General features: G+C 61.6%; 3 protein-coding genes across 5 annotated transcripts; 2 read left to right on the top strand and 1 right to left on the bottom strand.

Annotated features, from left to right (window-relative positions):
• Window positions 1-13,895, top strand: ADCY3 (adenylate cyclase 3). 2 transcript variants are annotated; one of them, XM_080585503.1, is made up of 20 exons: window positions 1-987; window positions 4,171-4,320; window positions 6,438-6,568; window positions 6,913-7,024; window positions 7,314-7,441; window positions 7,761-7,919; window positions 8,009-8,171; window positions 8,250-8,408; window positions 8,591-8,733; window positions 8,809-8,970; window positions 9,066-9,153; window positions 9,391-9,507; window positions 9,781-10,040; window positions 10,128-10,209; window positions 10,603-10,761; window positions 11,074-11,220; window positions 11,318-11,431; window positions 11,506-11,632; window positions 11,737-11,861; window positions 12,186-13,895. In XM_080585503.1, the coding sequence occupies exons 1-20, from the start codon at window positions 313-315 to the stop codon at window positions 12,366-12,368; spliced, it is 3,384 nt and encodes a 1,127-aa protein (XP_080441629.1). In that variant the 5' UTR covers window positions 1-312; the 3' UTR covers window positions 12,369-13,895. The 2 variants fall into 2 exon arrangements, with proteins under 2 accessions (XP_080441629.1, XP_080441628.1); XM_080585502.1 differs by having other exon boundaries at window positions 10,125-10,209.
• Window positions 12,991-20,512, bottom strand: CENPO (centromere protein O). Of its 2 annotated transcripts, none has more exons than XM_080585516.1 (7): window positions 20,389-20,512; window positions 18,687-18,897; window positions 18,042-18,211; window positions 17,577-17,688; window positions 16,532-16,791; window positions 15,845-16,016; window positions 12,991-14,850 (listed from the first exon to the last, which is right to left on the bottom strand). In XM_080585516.1, exons 2-7 carry the CDS (start codon window positions 18,715-18,717, stop codon window positions 14,702-14,704), a joined length of 894 nt encoding a protein of 297 aa, XP_080441642.1. In that variant the 5' UTR covers window positions 18,718-18,897; window positions 20,389-20,512; the 3' UTR covers window positions 12,991-14,701. The 2 variants fall into 2 exon arrangements, with proteins under 2 accessions (XP_080441642.1, XP_080441641.1); XM_080585515.1 differs by lacking the exon at window positions 20,389-20,512 and adding an exon at window positions 20,245-20,362.
• Window positions 20,418-21,778, top strand: PTRHD1 (peptidyl-tRNA hydrolase domain containing 1; the record flags this gene model as incomplete). Its single annotated transcript, XM_080585522.1, has 2 exons — window positions 20,418-20,624; window positions 21,412-21,778. 2 exons carry the CDS (start codon window positions 20,418-20,420, stop codon window positions 21,580-21,582), a joined length of 378 nt encoding a protein of 125 aa, XP_080441648.1. The 3' UTR covers window positions 21,583-21,778.
• Between the last annotated feature and the right edge of the window lie 911 nt (window positions 21,779-22,689).

Here is a 22,689-nt window from a genome sequence, read left to right as displayed (position 1 = left end):
CTCGAAGGAGGGGCAGGGAAGGCAGGCAGCGCGACGTTTTTCCGCTGGCAGTGCGCAGGGGCTGGGGAGGGAGCTGGCGCGGAGCTGGGGAGGCCGGCTCGGCACCGCTCCCGGCAGCCGCTATTTATAAACCCCCCCCCTCCCCTCTCCTTCCCCACCACCTCTCGCCTTCCTCCGGCCGTTTTCCAGCTGGGGAGGGGAGGGGGGGGGTGTGTTGGAGAAGGGGAAGGGCCCCCGGGGCTCAGCTGGATGCTGCGGGCGATGCCCCGCTGAGCGCTTCGGTCCGGGTCCGGAGCCTGGGGATGCGCAGCGATGCCCCGGCACAGGGCGTTCTCCGAGCCCGAGTGCTCGGCCGAATACTCGGCCGACTACTCGGTGAGCCTCCCGTCCGACCCCGAGCACGGCGTGGGTCGGACCCACGAGGTGACGGTGCGAAGCTCGGGGCCCTGCCTCTGCCTGCCCCGCTTCATGCGCCTCGCCTTCGCCCCCGAGTCCCTGGAGAACCTCTACCAGACCTACTTCCGACGGCAGCGCCACGAGACCCTGCTGGTGCTGGTGGTCTTCGCCGCCCTCTTCGACTGCTACGTCCTCGGCACGTGCGCCGCGGTCTACGCCGCCGACAAGCTGGCCCCGGCGCTGGCGGCGGCCGCCGGCTTGGCCGCCCACGTGCTGCTCTTCGCCCTCTGCAAGTACCGGCTGCTGCCCGAGCGGGCGGCGCGCCGCTTCCTCCCCTCCGTCCTCTGGGTCCTCATCTTGGCCCAGATCTTCTGCTACCTGGGCCTCGACTTCTCCCGCTCGCCCGAGGCCAGCGACACGGTGGGCTGGCAGGCCTTCTTCGTCTTCTCCTTCTTCATCACGCTGCCGCTGCGCCTGGCGCCCATCGTGCTCATCACCGCCGTCTCCTGCGGCATCCACACGCTGGTGCTCGGCGTCACCGTCGCCCAGCAGCGCCAGGACGCCCTGGATGAGGGCGCGCTGCTCAGACAGGTACGGGGACGTGGGGGGGGGGGTGGCACGGGGCAGGCGGCCTCGTCGGGCGAATCGTCACCGTTCGGTGTTTGCGGGATTCATCCCGGGGTCTGTTCCCATCCCCGCGCCTTGACCCTAAAGCTGGGTTTGGTCCGGACACCGAGAGCCGATCGCGGTGGTCGCCGGAAGCAGGGTGCGCCCCCAGCACGGCTGGGGGACGTGGACGTAGACCCGGCCCCAAAAAACACGGATTTGTCCCCAAGAGCCTACCTGGGGTGCGTGGATGTGTGGGCTAAAATTTGGCCGCGGGGGAAGCTGAGGCACGGTGGGCTGGGGGCTCTCCCTGCCCGCCCCGCCTGGCGGCCCCGCTTGTACCAATTTCCCCTCGAATTGCAAAACCGGCTAAAAATGGCCATTTTTTTTTTTTTTTTTTGGCCAAAACGTGGCACGAGCCCAGCGTGGGCCTTCCTCCAGGCTCGCAAACAGCCGCCGGAGCGTTCCCAGGAGGCCGGAGCCAGGAGAGCCGGGCAGCCCCACGCGGGCGCCAGCCCTGCCAGGCACCAACCCCACAACCGCCCCCGCCGTGGGGCCGGGTCTCCATGTGGGGGCGCGGGCTGCGGGGCCGCTCGGCGTGGGGCAGAGCCCGGGGACACCTGCGGCTGATTTCCTACAAAACCAGAACCGGAGGAAAGAGCATCCCCGAGCCCAAAAGCAGCCCTAGGGACGGGCCGCCATTTCACGCAGGGCGGCGAAGGATGGGAACGCAGGGAGAGAACGGGCCCCGGCTCCTTGGGCTCACGGGCAGCCTCGATATTTCCTGGGAAATACCTGCCTGGAGCAGCTCAGGACCGTTCTCGCCGCCCCAAATCAGTGGGTTTGCAGCCAGAAGGGCGATGCTGAGCCCCTTCCCCTGCCTGTGTCCCCGCTGATGTCCCCGACGGGGACGCGCTGGCCCATCCATCTCGCACGGCCTTCTTCGGGGGGGGTGGAAAAAAAAAGGTAGCGCCGAGAACTCGTGCGCCGGTGGCTGTTTACGGGGGGGGGGGGGGAAATCCTGCTGGAAGCTCCTGGCTCTGCCCGTTCACCGCGAGCACGCCGTGGGAGGATGCTACGGAAAGCTGGGATGCTCTGGGGCAGGTCCTGGGAGACCTCCTGCTGCTCACAGGTGGATAGGGAGGAGGGGCAGGGGGGGGATTTGTCTGCTTTTGGGGAGGTTTGGGGAGTGCTGAGTCCCCGATCGCACCAGGAGCTTGGAAATGGAGCCTGCTCTCCAAAGCCCCCCCGAGATGCTGACTTTTCCTTGCCCCTCGGGCGTGTGGTTTGGGGCCAGAGCCCGCACCCCTGCCACGGGACACGTCCTGGTGTCACACCGTGCAAGGAGAAGCACTTTTGGGACAATTTCTGGAGCACGTGGGTCGGTGCGGTGATGCCCGGCCAGAGACACCACACCGGGAGCCGAATCCTCGTGCAGCAGCGGCTTTCCCAGGTTTCTCTCCTGACGTGGGACACAAACATCGCGCGTGGCTGCTCCAAACCTCTCGCAGCCCCAAGGATGCTTCCAGGATGCTTCCAGGAGCAGGCTGCTGGATGCAACGGGGGCTCCATCTCCTCGTTTCGCCCCCAGCACCACAACAGTGCCCGGTGCCAACGTGCCCGGAGCCGAGGGGCTTCTCGGGCATCCCCCCCGGCAGGCATGCGCCGCGGCCGCGTTAATCATTGCTGTGGCACGGCGAGTCCGGGGCCAGCAAAACCTTGGCAACGCCGCATGCCTCAGCCTCTGCCTGCTGCAAAAGAGGAACATTATGTCCAGAAATAAACATCATACGCTTTATTATTATAGACGTTTGTACGGCTCCCTGAGGGCAACTGCTATTAATAGGATGGACCGGCGGGTGCCGCTCAGACCGGAGCGGCTCAGGGGGTTAACGAGAGACGCCGGCAGCTTCTGCCCCTGTCCTGGCTGTCGAGGAGGAACCCCGAGGCTGAATGGCACCGGGGGTCCGGGTTCGGTGGTGGTCGATGCCGACTCAGCCCCATGTGCAGGGTACAGTCGTGCACAAACCGGCTGCAAAGCATTTCCCCGGCTTGGGCACGGAGCGGGGTCTCCGTCTCCCGTCCGTGGCTTCATCACCGCTTGCTGGGCTCAGCTCCTGGCCTGTCCTCAATGGGGATGGCCCCACACACCACACAGGGACTGCAGGACACCGTCGGGGATGGATGGAGACGTGCGTGGTCCGATGGGGCAGCATCGCTCCGCTGCGGTGCACAGCCTCACCCAGCCGGGGGTGGGGGGGCCACGTCCTCTGCACGGGGACATTTGGGGTGCCAGGACGTGTTTGGCATCTTGGAGCACATCTTGATGTTTTTAGGGTCGAGCATCCTTGGGCAGGACGTGCTCGGCTTGGCGGGATGGGGCCGTGCTGTGCGGGGTCTTTGGGCGAGCGGGTCCCCGGCCAGGCGGGGTGCCCAGCGGCCCTACACGTGCCGAGCCGTGCCGAGCCCGGCAGAGCGGTCCATTGCCATGACAACCCTGCTTAAAAATAGCGACCGGCGGCTTGTTTGGGGGTTTCTTCTCCGTGCCCACCTCCAGACGCTTCTCGCTTGCCAGCTGCTGTGCTGGGGCTTCCCGGGAATCCCGAGCTGCGGCCGTGGGGCCGGGCTGGGAACGGGGCAGAGTCCAGCCCGGGGAGGGGTCTGGGGGTCCCTGATGCTCCCCGCGGCTCCTCATGCTCTTTTCTCCCCCCAAAAATATTTCCCTGCTGCAAAGCGCTTCAGCATCCCCGCATTTCCCACCACGGCTGGCACGTGAGGCTCCGCGCAGCCCTCCCTGGGGCTGCCCCCGTCCCCTGCGGACCTGCTGCTGCTTTCCAAAACACCTCCGCAAGGTTTAATGAGGTGGAGTCAGCCCGCAGGGGCTGCGAGCTCTCCTGTGACCCTCGTCCGGACCCCTCCCGCAGCGCCACCCCTTCGTGACGGTCCCCGGCGAGTCACCCCAGCACTTAACCACGGCCGTGTTCCGGTGGCTCACCCCCAGACTCGAATTCGTGTCCTCCTCCAGAACACAAATGTTTTTTTCCACTTTCACTGGTCAGGCTCTGCTGCCCAAACAGAGCCACGCGGTGCCACCGAGTGCCACCAAGCCACGCGGGCTCCCCCCCCCCGGCTCCTCTCACCCCCGTCTCCCTCTCCGTGCCCCCGCAGCTCCTGTCCAACGTGGCCATCTACCTGTGCGCCATCACGGTGGGCACCATGTCGTACTACATGGCCGACCGCAAGCACCGCAAGGCCTTCCTCGAAGCGCGGCAGTCCCTCGAGGTCAAGCTCAACCTGGAGGAGCAGAGCCAGCAGCAGGTAGGAGCCACGGCCGGGGGCAGCAGGGTGGGACGTGGGCGGGTGGCGGAGGGGACAGGAGGACCCAGGTGGGAAATATCTTCGTGGTTTTGCACCCTGTCCCCGTACGGGGACTCTCCGCGTGACTGTCCTCCTGCAGGACCTCGTGGCTCTTGGCATAGCCGTCCCCACGCTGTCCCTGTCCCTGTGTGGGGCCATACAGCAGGTCCCCCGGCACGGCCACGTGGCAGGTCCCCATCCCCATGTGCGGCCAAGTGGCAGGTCCCCAGGTACGGCCCCGCAGCACGGCCCCGTCCCCAGAGGGAGCCCCATGGCAGGTCCCTGTCCTCGGGCATGGCCCCGTGGCAGGTCCCTGTCCTTGGGCATGGCCCTGTGGCAGGTTCCCATCCTTGGGGATGGCCGCAAGGCACGTCCCCGTCCTCAGGCACGTCCACATGGCCGTTCCCTGTCCCCACGCACGGCCACGTGGCAGATCCCTGCTCCTGTGCACGGCCACGTGGCATTTTTTCGGGTAAGGCCATGCAGCATCTCCCTGTCCCCAGCGATGCCCACACAACAGCTCCCCAGGTCCCCACGTGTGGCCCCGCAGCGTGTCCCCATCCCCGTGCAGCACGTCCCCATCAGTGTCCCGGCCATTTCGCTTCCCACGGGGCTGATCCTGCCGCGGGGCTGGGGCGGTGACGCTGCCACGGGGAGGCCCTGGCGAGAGGAGCAGTCGGCGCGCTGTTGACAGCAGGCAGCCCCCAAAGCCTCGTTTCCTCCCGCCGCCGTCCGGTTCTGAGCCCGGCTAATTTTAGCGCCTTATCTGGGGCCTCTCTCCCTGTCTCCCATCTCTTATCTGCTTGAGCCGCTGCCAGCAATTTGCTCCCAATGGCAACAGAGACGCGTGTCGGGGCCAGCCCCGTGCCAGCACCTTGCTTTTTTGCCGGGGCACAAACCCCCCCATCCCAGGCTCCGAGCCCAGGGAGCGTTTCGTGGCCTCTTTCCCACCAGGGATGCCCCATGCAGTGGGGCCAGCCGTAGCTTTGAAGCTCGCTGAGCAATTAGGTGAATTTGGGGGTATTCAGCATCAAGCCCCCGCGGTTGGCTCGGGAAAGCCCTGACCCCCAGCCCCTTTTTCTGGCAGTCCCCGGCCCCTTTTCCTCACCGCGGGGGGGGGGGGGGGGCTCGCCGTGCCGGGCAGCCTGTTGCACGCCGTCTGCGTGGTTGCAGCGCTGAAAGGCGCCGGGCAGAGAAGCGGAGCCGTTCCTCCAGCAACGGCTCTGCCGTGAGACGAAACCCCGGGGCCCGGGGGAAAACCCACTTCATTAACAGCGTTACTTACACGGAGCGCAGAGCCCCGCGGGCAGCCCGCTGGGGGTTCGTCCCTTCTCCAGCTCCGGGGACAGCGAGGGGCACGATGTCCCCCATGGGATTGCTCCTCCTGTAGGGACCCAGAGTGCTTTTAAATCAAGAAATGCCCCCTGGCATGGTTTGCCCACCCCCAGGGCAGCTTGCAGGGACCTGGTCTGGGACATCGCTGCAGGATCCCTGAGGCCGTCCCCGTGTCAGGGCTCAGGGAGGGTTTTTGGGCCGCTAAAATCTTGGAAAACCCGGTGTGTTTTAATTTTTGAGCTCCAGGTGTTGCAAGGGAGGTGTTGGGCTGCACGCCCGGCTGCTGCAGAAGGGCTCCAGGTTACAAAAGCAAATTTGCAGCACTTCTGCCTGTGCCAAAAATACGTGTGCGGGACCGTCCCTCCTTCCAACGGCACCGAGCACAGAACCTGCCCCCTCCTGGTCCTCCACACGGCTGGGATGTAGGTGGGCACCGTCGTGCTGCCACTTGCAAACCTCTCGATGCCAACTTGGAAAATGGGGTGGTGGGGATGGCAACAGCATTGCCTCTACCCGTGGCTGCAGGGATGCTCGTGCTGCCCAGATTTCGGGCACCAGGCTGGGAGCAGCCAAATATCGGCCTGATTTGGAAATAGGCTTGCTAATGGCAGCAAAGGGTGGATCTGGGGGGCAAGAAGAGAAGATACTTTGCACTGTGGATTCAGGTTGTGCATTTGCACCGTGCTTGGCACAGGCTTGGCTTCACCTCGTGGCAATCTCCCTTTGCTGCCCTGTCCCCCCAGGAGCGGCTGATGCTCTCCATCCTGCCCAAGCACGTGGCGGATGAGATGCTGAAGGACATGAAGAAGGACCCGAGCCAGAAGGAGATGCAGCAGTTCAACACCATGTACATGTACCGCCACGAGAACGTCAGGTAGGGCCGCCTCCCCGCCGTGCTAGCTCTGCTGGGGAAAAAACTCCCAATTTGTTGTATTTGGCGGTCCCGCAGTGACCAGAAGAGCCCTAGAAGGAGATCGGGGTGGTTTGCTGTGCCTAAAGCAAAGGGTGATGGGGGCTGGCTGCCAGCCAGGCAATGCCCTGGGGCCGCCTTTTGCTCCAGACGTGATTTGCAGAGCATCGTTTTCAGCCATGTCCCGAAATAGCCTTTTGGGACATAGCTGAAATGACCATCTCCGTCACGGGAAAAGGAGTTTTCGCCGCAAATCACCCCCAAGCACAGCATATCTGTAACGCGCCCGCTGGCCTCGCTCCCCGCAGCATCCTCTTCGCGGACATCGTGGGCTTCACGCAGCTCTCCTCGTCCTGCAGCGCCCAGGAGCTGGTGAAGCTCCTCAACGAGCTCTTCGCCCGCTTCGACAAGCTGGCAGCCGTGAGTGCCCCCGCCCGGCACCGAGGGGACCGGGGACACGCTGGACATGCCCTGCCCCGCGTCGCGCGTTGCAAAAATAGAGCTGGGAAGGGGTAGGGGCCCGCCAAGCCTCCAGGGAGGCGGGGAGGGAATGGAAAATCGGATTATTTGCGTCCCTCATGGGCACGGGAGACCTCAGCACGGGTCAAGGGTGGAGCAAGCCCTGCCCAGGAGAGGGATGGGGGTGGTGACGTGGCCGGAGGGGCCCAGCTGTGGGGAGGGGGCTCACGTTGTGGTCCCCCCTCCCCAGAAATACCACCAGCTGCGCATCAAGATCCTGGGCGACTGCTACTACTGCATCTGCGGGCTGCCCGACTACCGGGAGGACCACGCCGTCTGCTCCATCATGATGGGGCTCGCCATGGTGGAGGCCATTTCGTAAGGGCTCCTCGTCGTCATCCCCAGGGTGTCCTCGTCATCGTTCCCAGCATGTCCTTGTCATCGTCCCTGGGTTGTCTGGCAGAAAGTGGGGGGGGGGGGGTCCCTGTGGTGGGTGCTGGTGTGGGCAGGGGCTCCTGGTGCTCCACCAGGGGGTGACCCCGCTGGGCTTCTCCAAGCCAAGACACAACCCTGGGGCTTTGGGTCTCCCCTCCTGTGCCAAGTGCATTACATTAAGAAGGGGCTAATAATTAACGAAGGGGAAGCGTGGGAGCATAATGGGCTGTGGCTGACTCCCGTATCACTCCTCTGCCCCCAGCTACGTGCGGGAGAAGACCAAGACGGCGGTGGACATGCGCGTGGGGGTGCACAGCGGGACGGTGCTGGGCGGCGTGCTGGGCCAGAAGCGCTGGCAGTACGACGTGTGGTCCACCGACGTCACCGTGGCCAACAAGATGGAGGCAGGAGGCATCCCGGGGTGAGCATCTCTTGCTGGGGACAAGACGCGGTGGCCCCGTGCCATAGCCCTGGGGCGGCCCTGCTTTACGGCACCCTGCACCCCCGCAGGCGCGTGCACATCTCGCAGAGCACCATGGACTGCTTGAAGGGCGAGTTCGAGGTGGAGCCGGGCGAGGGGGGCTCTCGCTGCGAGTACCTGAAGGAGAAGGGCATCGTCACCTACCTCATCGTGGTGCCCAAGCAGCCCCTGCGCAACGGCATCAACGGGGTGGTGAGTGGCGGCGCAGGCACCGGCGCCACCGCCGCGGGCGTCCTCGGCGCGCCTCGAGCCACCACCTTCTCCTTGCAGAAGCTGTCCCTGACCTCGTCCCACGGTGGCTCCCCGCTGCTCGTCAACACCAAGGAGCGCAACGGCAGCGTCAGCGTGGCCTGCGCCAGCCCCGACGAGTCCGAAGAGCCCGACGCCAGGGCGAGGGGCACCTTGGAGAGCGGGGAGGAGGATGGAGAGGTACGGCGTAGGGGAAGCATCCCAGCCAGCAGCTCGCTTGCATTTTGGGGGACTACCACGTTGACCACACCAGATGGCCACAGCCCCTTCCAGCAGCTCGCTTGCATTTTGGGGGGGGCTACCACATTGACCACAGCTCCTGTGCCAGCACATTCTTGTTGACACTTTGCTTCACGGCGCAGGCGGTGAACCCCTCCTTCCCCAACCCACGGCGCCGGCTGCGGCTGCGGGACCTGGCCGAGCGGGTGATCGACGCGTCGCAGAACGAGCAGGAGCTCAACAAGCTGCTCAACGAGGCCCTGCTGGAGCGCGAATCTGTCCAGGCGTGAGTTATCCGGCTGGTGGCACGTCCCAGCATGGCCCCGGTGCCGTGGGGTGCTGATGGCTGTGTCGCTGGCAGGTTGAAGGGGAAGAGCACCTTCCGGCTCTCCATGCGCTTCATCGACCCCGAGATGGAGACGCGCTACTCGGTGGAGAAGGAGAAGCAGAGCGGGGCCGCCTTCAGCTGCTCCTGCGTCGTCCTCTTCTTCACCGCCTTGGTGGAGGTCTTCATTGACCCCTGGTATGGTGGGGGGGACACGGGGGATGGGTGGCCCCAGCCCATCTTTGGTCCCACGGGGCTTCAAACCTGTCCCCTCTTGGGTCTTTTTTGGGCAGGTTGGTGGCCAACTACGTGACCTTCGTGGTGGGGGAGATCCTGCTGCTCATCCTTACCCTCTGCTCGCTGGCAGCCATCTTCCCCCGGGTGAGAGGGGGGAGAGGGGGGCCCATGGAGTGGGATGAGCTGTAACCACCCCGTCCCCACTGCTGCGGGGACACACCAGGGATGGGGCTGGATAAGGTTTGGGGTTGCTCTGCCTCTAAAAACCTTCCCCAGCTGGGTTCTGTGCCAGCCCATTGTCCAGTTAGGGTTCTCCACAGCCACTGTGATGTCCCCCTGCTGTGTCCCACCCAGGTGAAGCCCCTTTTCTTCTCCCTGCAGGTCTTCCCCAAAAAGCTCGTGGCCTTCTCCACCTGGATTGACAGGACTCGCTGGGCACGCAACACCTGGGCCATGGCTGCCATCATCATCGTCACCATGGCCGACATCGTGGACATGGTGAGCCATGGGGGCAGTGCGGGAACCTGCTCTGACCTTCTCCATCCCCAGAGCCCATAATTGTGCACGGCCCCGTGCACGGCCGATCGTTAAATCAATTCAGGCTGCACTGCAACGGGGAGGTGGATTTTAGCAGCGGAACTGGCCGGGCACCCAGCAATTAGGATGTCGTTCTCCCTCCTGCAAAGCACCGCACCCCTTTGGTGGCTTTGCAGCCCTGGGGGACATCACCACCCCGTGTCCCCCATCCTCACCCTACCCTCGTGCCCCTAGCTCAGCTGCTGGCAGGACTACGGAGGGATGGGCAACGGGACAACGGTGCCGCCGCGGCCGGGCGGCTGCGGGGAGCAGCCCAAGTACTACAGCTACATCGCCCTGCTGGCCCTGGTGGCCACCATCATGCTGGTGCAGGTCAGCCACATGGTCAAGCTGACCCTCATGGTGCTGATCACCGGGGCGGCCGGCACCGTCAACATCTACGCCTGGGAGCACATCTTCGACCAGTATGACCGCCGCCGTGGCCAGCAAAGCGCGTAAGGGGCAGCGGGGGGCACGGCGCGAGGGGCACGGCCAAGCCCCCCCCCCCCCCCCCACCTACACCTTGCTGTGTCTCCCAGCAGGTCATCGCTGGTCCCCTCCAAGTACTCGATGACGGCCATGATCTTCATCGTGATGCTCAGCTTCTACTACTTCTCTCGCCACGTGAGTGACGCAGCCCCCTGGCAGCCTCCCTGCTTCACTCCCCTCTGTGTTGTCCCCCCCCCAGGCCCCTGCCCTAATTTTTGCACGCTCCGAGGAAGCATTAATGGCCCCCAGCTGCGGAACCATCTCCACCTCTTGTCCAAGGAAGCCCACCATGGAAGCCCAGGACCACATCAACACCTCCATCTTGCCCCTATGATTTAGGGCAAGCGGCATCATGGTGGCCCCAAGGCCAACATCTGCTCTGTGAGGGTCCCAGAGCAAATCCCGCGTCTCTCATTAGGGCTTCACCTTGCCCCAGAGCTGCCATCCAAGCCTGGAGCAGCCCCACAGCAGCCAGGATGCTCCCAATGCTGGAGGATCCCCGCTGCACCCATCTCCCCCCGCCTGCAGGTGGAGAAGCTGGCCAGGACCCTCTTCCTCTGGAAGATCGATGTCCACGACCAGAAGGAGCGGGTCTACGAGATGCGGCGCTGGAACGAGGCCCTGGTCACCAACATGCTGCCCGAGCACGTGGCCCGGCACTTTCTGGGCTCCAAGAAGCGTGACGAGGTGAGGGGCACCCAGGGCCACAGCCCCACTGTCCCACGAGCACATCCTGCGGAGCAGGATTCGTGATTCACCCCAAATTTTTGTGCATGGCCCCTGGATCCAGAGAAATTTGCCAAAGGCTCCAGCTGAGCATCTTTGGCTGGATAGAGGTCATTTCTTGGCCATGCAAAAGGGGGACTGCAGAGCACCCTCATCTTTTTTCGCACATGCCCAGGGAAAAGAGAGGCGGGTTGTGCTTTGCAGGAGGGTTTGGGTTTGCTGGAGGTGCAGGCACATCCCCGGCTCACGACCACCCCCCTTCCCCATCCCCAGGAGCTGTACAGCCAGTCCTACGACGAGATCGGCGTCATGTTCGCCTCCCTCCCCAACTTCGCCGACTTCTACACGGAGGAGAGCATCAACAACGGGGGCATCGAGTGCCTGCGGTTCCTCAACGAGATCATCTCCGACTTCGACGCGGTGAGTCGGACTGGAGCTGGCCACGGGGGTGGCACGGGGCTTTGGGGACACCTGTGTGTCCCCCCCGGGTGCCTGAAGCTCTGTCTCCACGGCTCAGCTCCTGGACGAGCCCCAGTTCCGCTGCATCACCAAAATCAAAACCATCGGCAGCACCTACATGGCCGCTTCTGGAGTGACCCCCGACGCCAACGCCAACGGCTACGGCACCAAGGTGAGGGGTCCCTGTGCCACGGGGGGCGGTGGGCAAGGCGGGGGGGGACAGGCCTGACCCTGCTGCCCTTGCAGAAGGAGACGCTCTCGGATAAGGAGCGCTGGCAGCACTTGGCCGATCTGGCTGACTTCGCCTTAGCCATGAAGGTGACGCTGATGAACATCAACTACCAGTCCTTCAACAACTTCATGCTCCGCATAGGCGAGTCCGGGAGCGTGGGGAATCAGGGCTGGGGGGGTCCCGCAGAGCTGACCCTGGTGTCCCACCCGTGCCACGGGGGTGACAGCCACCCTGCTCCTGCGCAGGCATGAACAAGGGCGCCGTGCTGGCGGGCGTCATCGGCGCCCGCAAGCCGCACTACGACATCTGGGGCAACACGGTGAACGTGGCCAGCAGGATGGAGTCCACCGGCGTGATGGGGAACATACAGGTGGGGCAGCCCGGCTGGGGTGGTGAGGGGGACAAATTGGGAAGCCAAGGGATGGTCACAGCCCTTGGAATGCCCTGTGCGGCGCATGGGAGGGGAAGGCACCGCCGGCAGGGCTGGGGCTGCTTGAGGGGCTCCTCCAGGCTGGGAAAGGAGCTGGGAACAGAGCGTGGGGGTGCTAAAATTGGGACACTGCAGGACAACGGGGCAGGAGCCTGGCTGGCAGGTTGACCTGTTGCCTGAGCATCAGGCTGGGGTCCCTGCTCCCCACATTGTGCGTTGGGCAGGGCCCCCCCAGCCTCCTGCTGTGTCCGTTTGTCCCCGCAGGTGGTGGAGGAGACCCACCTCATCCTGAAGGAGTACGGCTTCCGCTTTGTGCGCCGCGGGGCCATCTACGTCAAGGGCAAAGGGGAGCTGCTCACCTTCTTCCTCAAGGGCCGGGAGAAGCAAGGCTCCTTCGTCAACGGGTCGTCTGTCACCCTGCCCCATCAGGTGGTGGACAGCTCCTGAGGGCCTGGTGCCCACCAGCCAGCACAGCCACCGCCTGCCCAGCACCCAGCAGGGCGTCTGGGGGGGGGGGCCGGCGCCCACCACCACGGCCGCCAGGGACATCTCTCCCACCAAAGTCCAGATCTGAAACCAAACTCAAGCAACCAACCCCTTCGCACGACCCTTTCCGAGCCCCCGCCGGAGGTTTCTAGCGGGGCTTTGCCCCGTCGCGCCCGTGGCCGAGCAGGAGGGAGACACGGGGCTGCCCCGGCGGGCTCCTCCGGCCGCTCACGCTCGCGTGCAAGCGCACACAAGCTCACAGCCCCCGGCGGGCACGGGGCTCGGGGCCGCCTTTCCCCGGGCATCCCGGGGGACAGCATGGCATTCAAGTAGCATCGCGGGCCCCGGATGTCACCGCACGCTCGGCACGAGGAGAATCACACTCAGGGCCGGATGGGAAGACACCACGTCTCTCCTGCGTGCCGCGAGCGGCAGCCACGCACCGCAGCGCCTGGGGTTTGCTGTTAGTCCATACCGAGTCCATCCTCGTCACAACCAACCATAGTTAGGAGACTGGGGAGAGAGAGAGAGCGCGCGCAGTACTGCCTTTGGCTCAGAGAAGAAAAACAAACACAAACCAATATTGTGTATTTAAGATATATAAATATATTATATATATATATATATATAAAAGAGTACAGATTGACATTTATATTTTTAACTGTGCCCATTCGCTCCCCGTGGCAGAGCTCCTCTCGCACACGCTGGGGTCGGCTGCTGTCACGCTGCTGTTGCCTGATGGAAGAGAGGACCAGGAACGGCCGAGAAAGGGACTGCTGTGCTCAGCCTGACGCCGCCGGGGCTGGGGGAGAGGAGGCACACCCAGAGTGTAATTACGCCACTAGTTTCTTGAATAGAAAGCAGTTGAATTTCAAAGCCTGGTTCTGCGTCTGCTGTGTTCTGGGGTTGCAGGTACAGTGAGAAGGGCTTGGCTGCCTCTCCAAGGGAATATTGGAGGGGTCCCCAAAGGGGAGCACGATGCCTTTGGTGGCTTTTGCTCCTTTCCCTTGTTGGGGCTCAGCTGGCTCTGGCAGCAGAGACCCAAAACACTGGGAACCGCAATATGAGTGATACAGGAGTTTAACCTCCACCCCATCCCACAAAAGGAAAGAAAATCCCCATCCTCAGCCCGCGCTGTTCCCCGTTCTGTCCCTGCACTCGCAGGACCTGGCTGCTGGTGCAAGCAGCACCCACGTGGAACAGGAGCGATGCTGATGCAGGGAGAAACCTGCAGCCTCTGCCAAATGCAGGCAGCTGAGGCTCTTTGCACCCCAGGATATAAACCCGGAGGGGTGACGGGCCTTCTGCAAGCGCCCTGATGACCTGTCAGCTCCTCTACGGCAGCCTCAGCCTGGTGAGCCTTCCTCCCTGAGGAGCTCTGACCATCACGGGCAGGAATCGCTACCTGGAGTTATGACCCTTGTAAACTGGGGGTTACATTTAAACAGGTTTGGTTTGGACAAAGAGCTTGAACAACTACGGAAACAATTAAAAAACAAATTACAAAGCTATTTCCACACGCCTTATCCCACGTGGGGCTGGCACAAAAACAGGGCAGAAGAAAATCCTGTTGCTCAGCCCACATGTTATAAGGCTAGAAGAATCAATAGATTTTTTTAATACCACAAAAGTTCTATGTCACTGAAATTACCAAGTTTTAAAAATACTCCTATAAGAACATCAAGTTTTTTAAGATCTGATCTAAACTCAGAAGCACAAAGGCAGGACACCATGAAAGCTGTCCCGTGCCCAAAGAGAAGGAACAGAATGTCCAAAGCCACTGCTGGTGTGAAATCTTCTGGAAAGTTTGATGTTAATGCGCTGGGGGGGCTGCCCTAACAACCACAGCTGTCCCCCAGTCCTCCCAGTTCCCAACTTAAGTCCTTTCCGGGCTGTTGCAAGGACGGCAGAGATTCCTCTGCTTGCTCCCTGCTTTCTGAGGCCTGGATACACGCGCAGAGGCGATCCGTAGGGCTGTTGTTCCAAAAGCACCGAGCTGCTGAAGTCTCAGTATTAGTTTCTCACTATAATCACAAAAATTTCCTGCAGCTACAGAGTTCTGGGGCACCGGCCGCAGCGACGCATGACGAGCAGCCATCAAATCGCGCAGAATCACAGCGCTGAGGAACGATTACCTGCATCAGACGCCCAGAAGCCTGCAGGAAACATTGCTCTCAAGATGCAAAACGGGCCAAGTGCTCCTCAGGGGGATCCCAGCAACAGCACCGGGCCCGTGGGAAGCATTTGCATGTTGAGAGCAGGCCCCGCAGGCAGGGGCGCTGAGGGGAGGCGAGTTACTGGGGAGAGCCAGGGGGACTTATCAGTGCTTCGTCCTGGGTTTCTTCAGCTTTGCTGAACGAGTCGAAGGCTTTGTGCAGAGCCACGCGGCGGAACGCGTCCGAGTGAGCTGCTGCCACCTCTGCTAGCGCCGCGGGAGCGTCGGCTGGTGGGCAGAAGTAGGTGGGGAGAACAGATTTACCAGCACAGAACTATTTGCTTCTCCTTCTTCCCTTGTCCCTAGGGAGCTTTTACTCTCCCACGCCAGTTTTCCTTCTTGTAACCCTTCTCTCTCCTTCCTAACCCTTTGTGCCCTGCGTTTCCCCCTCGGGATTTGAAGAGCTGCAGAGGACCACAGGGAGGGAGCACCTCGGCCACCCTGCGGCTGGGTTCAGCTCACACAAGGGGGCCTCAGACCACGGCTGGTGGCAGAAGGAGATGATGAGCTCCGAGCTGCAACGCTTGGAGCTCCATCTAGCTGCACGCCGGTCCACAAACCTTGCAGCCGAGCCAGCCCGGGGGGGCAGACGAGTGGGACGCTGCACGCCTGGGGCAGGCCCACAGCCTTCCGTCACCACGGGGGCCAGAGAGGCAAATGACTCAACCCAGTTTGGTGTTCGGGGTCACCAGCCATAAAACAGCACAGATCGGGGTTAAGCCCCGACACGTCGCTGCAGAAGATGCTCAGCACCGCTGCCTGTGACCCCAGGAGGAGGTCGCATTACAGAAGAGGGGGATCGGGTGGTGTCAGGAAAGCTTTTCTGGCAGAGGGCGAGCAGCATTTTGCAGTACTGCTGGCACCTTAAAAGGGGTCATAAAGCTCACTCCTGCCTCCCTCTGTGCCGCTGTATTTCAGGAGGTGCCCGCACACCTGATGGTGCAATGGGGGCAGCTGCAGCCTGGCTGAACAACGCGAGACATCCCAACAGCAGGCCTCAGGGTCTGCATAACCCTCATCAATCATTCCTCTAATTACACTGCGAGAAATTCCTGACGCTAAAGAGATCCCGTCCTATTTCCCTACAACTAACCCCATCCCACAGAAAGCTCTTTCCTCCTGCAGAAATACGAGAGCTTGCTCCTTTCTGTCCCCAGACTGAGGTAGGAGGAATCCCCACCCATCCGTGGAGCTACACCGGGCACCTGCAGCGTCCACTCACGTGTGCACGAAACGATGGCTTCGGTAGGGAGGCTGCAACAGGGATCTGCGTAAAGCAGCCTGGCGGTGAACAGAAAGCTCCTGCCGTCACTTGGCACGTTGTAATGAAAGACCAGCAAGTTACACAAGGAGTTCCTCTGCAAGGTCCCTTCTAGGCAGTCTGAAAAGCGTTCCTGAGCGGACAAAGACAACTTCTGAACGCGAAGCTTAGGGCAGGAGCCCGTCAGCGTGGGGCTGGGAGCTCCCCAAGCACAGATCCCCCACCCTCTGCACCGTGCCCGTACACCCCAGGGTGGCTGCTCTGTCAGCAAACCCCACGAGGGAAAGACTTAAACAAAGAAGTGCTCGTCTACGCCTCCCAGCCACGTTCTCCAGAGGCCTTTTACAAGAGCTCAGCTCCTTCAGCTTAGGGACCTCAGAGAGGGGAGACAGCTTGCCTCGCGTTTGACAGCAAATTTTAATTGAGCCACAGCAAGACATCCAAATATCTGAATGCCAGAGAAACAGGCAGTAGAGTTTGTAGTCACACAGCTGTCTGTTAAGCTCTGAAAATCACAGCTGCGAGTGGTTTGTATAAATAAACCTGCCCAGATTTCCCCCCAGCACTTCAGAGGTGCATGCCCTCGTAATACTTGGTATATAAAAGGCAAAAGGACAAGTGAAGCATCGCTGCTGCAGCCCCTGGTACCTGTAACTGGTCCGCCTGGTACCTCCGCGCAGCGTAAGCGTTCAGGTGGTCCGACAGGACAGACAGAAAGCGCCTGATGTCCGTCTGCAGGTACTTCTTGGCGATCTGCTCCAGGGGGATGAAGATGGGGACAGAGTGGCGTTGAACCTGCACCTCTGGCTTGGTAAGGACGTCCAGGTAGTAGGACTCCAGGTAGGTGCCCTCGTAAGCCGTGCTGATGCAGAAGCACACTCCCCGCTTGGTCAGCTTCCCGCTGATCCCTTTTGGGTCCAGAGAGAGAATTTTTACTCAGTGCTACCAAAACTCATCACCACAAGGGACTTTTGATGGGGCAGCACGGACTGCAGGAGGGGCTGTATCCCCAGGGAGGTCCCTGGGATGAGCAAGGACTTGCAAGAGGTCAGGGATGTAAAAGCCAGCAATTTTTCATAAGGGGCGTTGAATAAATTCAAGGAGACTAAAGGTAGCTTAAATTCCCAATAGCTGGGTTATGCTGGTACTTCCAAACGGTCCTGGCTTCCACGTGACAGGGAGAAGAGGCTGCTCCCAGGGGAGGAAAGCAGCATTTCACTGCCCCAGAAAGAGCGGCAAGAGGGCTCAGGGGCTAAATCCGCTTTCACAACACAGGGAACTATCCCCACACTGTCCCTCTAAGGACCAGAACACAGAGCACAGGTAACTCGCATCGGAAACTACAAAAAAAATTAATTAAAAGTTCAGGAACAGATCAAAATCAGGTGCTGGGTGAGCACCTCGGACCAACTGGACGTGTAACTACCTAATTCCCAAAGGCTTCGCTAGCACTAAGGTGTTACGCACTTTCCAAAATCTGATCTCAGTCCAAATGGTGCAGTTCAGTAAATAACAGCTTCTGCAACATCAGTGAGGCCTTTTTTGAGAGGCAGGGAAGTACAACACTACTGCTTTTGCTGGGCTTTCAGAATAAAGGCTTCAAGCACCACAGAAGTTGAACTTCGCATCAAATCCACCCTTCAGGACTTACGCCCCAAAAGCAGCAGAACACACGCAAACCCGGAGACGTTACCTGTGAGGTAAAAGAGCTGCAGCAGGGCCTCAACGCTTTTTATTTTCCACTCCAGAACAGCCCGAGCGCTGGGCTGCTCTGGATGCGTCTCGGCATCTCCTTTCTCCAGAAGCTACAAAAACCAGAAGAAGAGAGAGGGCAGAAGTCAGCAGCACCGAACTCGTCGCCCGCAGGGAATGCAGCCAGGCTACAGAGAAACAACCCAGTTCTGGGAAAAGCGAGGCAGAGTTTCAAGGGGAAGAGGGGGAAAAAAGAGTTCAGAAATAGCCCCACAGTCTCCAAGTACGTAGACCCAGCAGTCCTGGACTACGCTGTACTGAAAACAAGGGACAGCAGGACTGAAGGTTGCTTAAAAACGGAAAATACAAAACGGTAGTTGACTCTAAATTAATAACTTCAGTAATTCCATGCTACGGGAGAATGACAGAGCCCTCTGCCAGACCTCTGCAGCAAGCCCTTTCTCACCCGCTTTTGCTGCAGCTCCAGTTTCGCCCGCAGCTCATCCCTCCGGGCTCTCAGCTCCTGCACCCTGGCTTTCAGTCCAGCCAGCTTCTCCTCTTGCTGCTCCTTTTCTTCTTGCTTCAGGGCCAGCTCGTGAGCCTGTGCCTCCAGCATCTCCAGGTGAGCTAACACCCCTGCAGGAAGAGCACGACAGGCTCCAAAATCCAGCTATGATTATTAGTCGTCTGCAAGCATTACCCAAACCAAAATGGGTCCATATAGATACTTAAAGAACCACTCACAACAACTTTTCAAAGGGGAATAGGACAAGCAAACATCTCCTAAAGGGGCCTTGGGGAATTTAAATAGAAAGCCTGAATGCCAGCAGGCAACAAGTACCAAGGGGGCCCCATACTCGTTAGCTGATGTCCTGAGAAGCAAAACAAGCTATCAAACGGACAGTCCTGATCCTACGGGATCTGCAACCTCCCATTTTATTCCTAACCCAGAGCAGCTTGTCTGATGTCCCCGTCCCCTAAACTTGCCCTGAACCACAACGTGGCTGGGCGAGTCAGGGTGTCAGCCCTCATCCCAAGCACTTCATGGTGCGCTCCTCTGAGAGCATACTTCGGGGGACAGCACACTCTACACCCCAAAGCAGCAGCTCACCATCCCGTGAGTACGCTTTCCTTTCCTCCATCTTCCTCCACGACTCTGGTACGAGCCAGAACGCAGGTGTCAGCCCTCCTCTGTCCCAGGAGGCGGCGGTGAGAGCTCTTCCTCACGGGGCCTCTTCTTCCTCGCGCTGCTGGAAGGGGGCTCCGAGAAGCCCCGGGGGCTGGTCGGGCTCCAAGACTGGAGCACGAGGATGTCCTGAGGGCTGAAACGGCACGTTACAAACCACCGAAGCCTCCCACGAGCACAGGCAGCGACGAGATTTGACACCCCAAGCCTAGAGGGACCGCACCCCAGGGGGTGACAGGGACCCCTCGGGTCGTCCCCACACGGAGGCGGGGAGGAGGCAGGTGGCGGGGACACCTGGGGACACCGTGAAGGGGGACCAAGGGAGGGCAGGGAGGGGAAGCAGGGCACTGAAGGTGCCTGGGGACCCCTGTTGAGGGGTCAAGGGGATGAGAGGGAGCTGGGCAGCCTGGGGCCACCAAATTTGGGGGGGGGGCAGGGGGGGCAAACAACCAAGGGCTGAGGAGGGAACGGGGCCAAATTGGGGGCCAGGGGGACACAGGGTGGCCTGGAGACCCCCAGTGATGGGGACGTGGGGGTCAGGGGCACACAGGATGGCCTGGGGAAGCCCCCCAAAGGGGGGTTGGGGGGGGCCAGGGGGACACAGGGTGGCCTGGAGACCCCCAGTGATGGGGACGTGGGGGTCAGGGGCACACAGGATGGCCTGGGGAAGCCCCCCAAAGGGGGGTTGGGGGGGGGTCAGAGGGACACAGGGCAGCCCAGGGACCCCCGTCGAGGGGGGTAGGGGGGTCAGGGAGACACAGGGCGGCAAGGGGATGCCCCCCAAGAGGTTTGGGGGGGCTCAGGAGGACACGGGGCAGCCCAGGGATGTCCCCTGAGGGGGATTTGGGGGGGCAGGGGGACACGGGGCAATCCAGGGACCCCCATCAAGGGGGACAGGGGGGTCAGGGGGACACAGGGTGGCCAGGAGACGCCCCCCAAGAGGTTGGGGGGGGCAGGGGGACACGGGGTGACCCAGGGGGACACAAGACAGCCCGGGGACGCCCCCAAAGGGGGTTTGGGGGGGGTCAAGGGGACAAAGGGTGGCATGGGGACCCCGACTGATGGGGGTGAGGGGGTCAGGGGGACACGGGGAGACTCGGGGACACCCCCAAGGGGTTTGGAGCGGGGTCAGGAGGACACAGATCAGCCCGGAGACCCCCGTCGAAGGGGGATTTGGGGGGGGGGCAGGAGGACAAAGGGGGGCCCGAGGGTTTTGAGGGGAGGTCAGGGGGACGCGGGGCAGCCCAGGGACGCCCCGTGAGGGGGATTTGGGGGGGGACAGGGGGCGGCCGGGGGATGCCCCCCGAGAGGTTTGGGGGGGGTCAGGGGGCGGCCCGGGGACCCCCAGTAACGGGGATGTGGGGGTCAGGGGCAGCCCAATGACAGCCCCTCGAGGGGTTTGGGTGATTTGGGGGGATTTTGGGGGGATTTTGGGGGGTTAAAGGGACCCAGGGACCCCCCCGCGCCCCCTCCCCTCTCTCACCCCGCTCAAACTCCGCGCTCCGACCCCGCCGGAACTACGTCACTCCCCCCGCCCAACTCCTTTTTGCCGTACAACAAAATGGCGGCGCCCTCTCCTCTCCGCCCCCAGCACGCACCGCCACGCTCCCCCCTCCCCCCCCCCCACCGTGAGGCTGCGCGGCGCCGTACGGCAACATGGCGGCGCCCGGAGCGGCGGCGGCGGCGGCGGCGCTGGTGCAGTACGTGGTGCTGCGGGGCGACCTGGCCCGCTCGTGGCCGCTGGGCGCGGTGGTGGCCCAGGCCTGTCACGCCGCCCTGGCGGCCGCGCACGCGCACGGCGGCCACCCGGACACCGGCGCCTACCTGGCGCTGGGCGGCGCCATGCGTACGGTGGTGCTGGAGGTGCGCGGGGCATGCCGGGAAGGGGGCGCCGCGCTGAGGGGGGGCCATGGCCGCCATTTTGAGGCGGTGCCTGGGGGACCCCCCAGGACCCCTCAGCCCCGCTCCCTGGGGACCCCCCAGCCCCGCTCCCTGGGGACCCCCCCCCGACCCCCAGTGGTGGCTTCGTGCTGGGTCGGTGGGCGTGGGGGAGGGCAGAGGGGTTTGTGGTAGCCCGAGGAGGATTTGGGGGAAAAAGGGGTGTTTTGAGGGGTTTAATGCCTGTGTGGGCTTAAAATCCCCTGCTGGTGGTGGTCACTGTGGTAACCTGACGAAAAAAAACGTGGGTCTGGAGCGTGAGGCCTGTGAGGAGCGGCTGAGGGAGCTGGGGGTGTTTGGTCTGGGGAAGAGGAGGCTCAGGGGAAGCCTTATTGCTCTCTGCAACCGCCTGAAAGGAAGGTGTGGGGAGCTGGGGGTCGGCCTCTTCTCACAGATAAATAGGGATAGGACTAGAGGGAATGGCCTCAAGTTGTGCCAGGGGAGGTTCAGGTTGGAAATGAGGAGACATTTCTGCTCAGAAAGAGCAGTCAGGCACAGGGACGGGTTGCCCAGGGAGGTGGTGGCGTCACCGTCCCTAGGGGTGTTCAAGGAGAGGTTGGACGTGGTGCTTGGGGACATGGTTTAGTGGGTGACATTGGTGGTAGGGGGGTGGTTGGACCAGGTGATCTTGGAGGGCTTTTCCAACCTTCATGATTCAGTGTTTCTCTGCGGCTCTTACGTGCACCTTACTGCAAATTTTTTTCTTCCCCAGGCTCCAGATGAGGCCGCCCTGACGGTGCTGGCAGAGACCCTGAAGCAGCACAGCATTGACCACGAAGTATGGACTGAGCAGCCCGAGAACGTTCCCACCTGCCTGGCGCTCAGGCCCTACCCGAAGGACCAAGTGCACCAGCACCTGAAGAAGTTCAAATTGCTGAAGTGATCTCTGCTCTAACTGCGGATGGCCGTGGGCAGCTCTCCTCCTGAATCAGAGCTTAGCTCGCCCCCCAGACAGGCGCCAGGAGGAAAGCTGCTGCGTCTCGGGAGCGCTGCTAAAGCTTATCAGCCTTGTGGGATAGCGGTTAAAAAGTGTAAAATGCCTCTTTAGTGGAGAGGATTAAATATTTGTCTGTGCAGAATGTGACTCTGTTATACGGGCCTGCTGTGTCTGCGTGCAGTCAGTGTGCTTGTAGATCTTCACCCTGCCAGAGCCGGCAACCTTTTAGGGTCTGCCACACCTGGAAATGTCTCTGGTGTGTGTTAGGGGTGACATTCTTCCACGACTAGATCATGTTTTATATGACGTTCAGCTTGAATTTTACCTGATCCCTCCTGTTCTGCTCTGGATACAGCACGTACGGTGCTGCTGTTCCTGCCTTTCAGTTCTGTGGTGGCTTTAATTCGCCGTGTTCTCACTCAGCTGCTCAAATGCTTTATGCTTTGAGCTTCCTGCCATTTCTGCAGCTCCCTTGGACACTGGTGTCTCTGTGCAGGATGGGCTGCACGCTCGCTGCCTTGCAGCACAGGTGGTGTCTGTCACTTTTATTTCCCACTGATGCAGGGAGAGGAGGTGACCCAAACCTGCCTGAAAAAAACACAAAAACCCCCACAGCCACCCTTCAGGGTCAGGTTAACCTGGGGAGCTCCCGAAGCCAGTCCCCGAGTTTCTTTGCACCAAGCTGTTGCAAAACCCTGCTGGGAGCCGCGCGAACAGCAGACGGCAGCATCGGCCAGCGAGCTGGGATCGCTGCGGCCCTCAGCCTGCTGATTTCTGCCTCTTTACACGCATTTTTAAAAGCAGCCCCCTCTTGTTAAAAAATAAAAAATAAATCGCTGTTGGCTAAAAGTGCCCCGCGGCTCCCCGGCAGGGTCACGCTGTTAACACCACGTTGGTTCCTGCCCGTGCAGCCCCCAAAAATCTCCCTGTTGCCCAAGCCCCTGGTGGGTGTTAGGAGGGCGCCCTGAGCCATTTCTTGTGGGGCTTTCAGAAAAAAAACAACCTGAGCTGTTGTTGCTGCCCGCTGAGGTTTAGTAGAAACCCTTGAGAAGC

The sequence above is a fragment of the Anser brachyrhynchus genome, assembly GCF_964034855.1.
Source record: "Anser brachyrhynchus genome assembly, chromosome: 3".
Classification (NCBI taxonomy): domain Eukaryota; kingdom Metazoa; phylum Chordata; class Aves; order Anseriformes; family Anatidae; genus Anser; species Anser brachyrhynchus.
This window is presented reverse-complemented; position numbering and strand designations above follow the sequence as displayed.

Bases quoted from the DNA above. Each gene is read 5' to 3' on its own strand.
- CENPO (XM_080585516.1), bottom strand. From the start codon at position 18,717: ATGGAGGAAAGGAAAGCGTACTCACGGGATG. The intron at 18,212-18,686 runs GTGAGCTGCTGC...CTCTTCCTGCAG, and splicing joins GAAAGCGTACTCACGGGATG to GGGTGTTAGCTCACCTGGAG. The intron at 17,689-18,041 runs GTGAGAAAGGGC...TGGTTTTTGTAG, and splicing joins TGGAGCTGCAGCAAAAGCGG to CTTCTGGAGAAAGGAGATGC.
- ADCY3 (XM_080585502.1), top strand. From the start codon at position 313: ATGCCCCGGCACAGGGCGTTCTCCGAGCCCGAGTGCTCGGCCGAATAC. The intron at 8,172-8,249 runs GTGAGTGGCGGC...TTCTCCTTGCAG, and splicing joins GCAACGGCATCAACGGGGTG to AAGCTGTCCCTGACCTCGTC. The intron at 10,210-10,602 runs GTGAGTGACGCA...CCCCGCCTGCAG, and splicing joins TCTACTACTTCTCTCGCCAC to GTGGAGAAGCTGGCCAGGAC.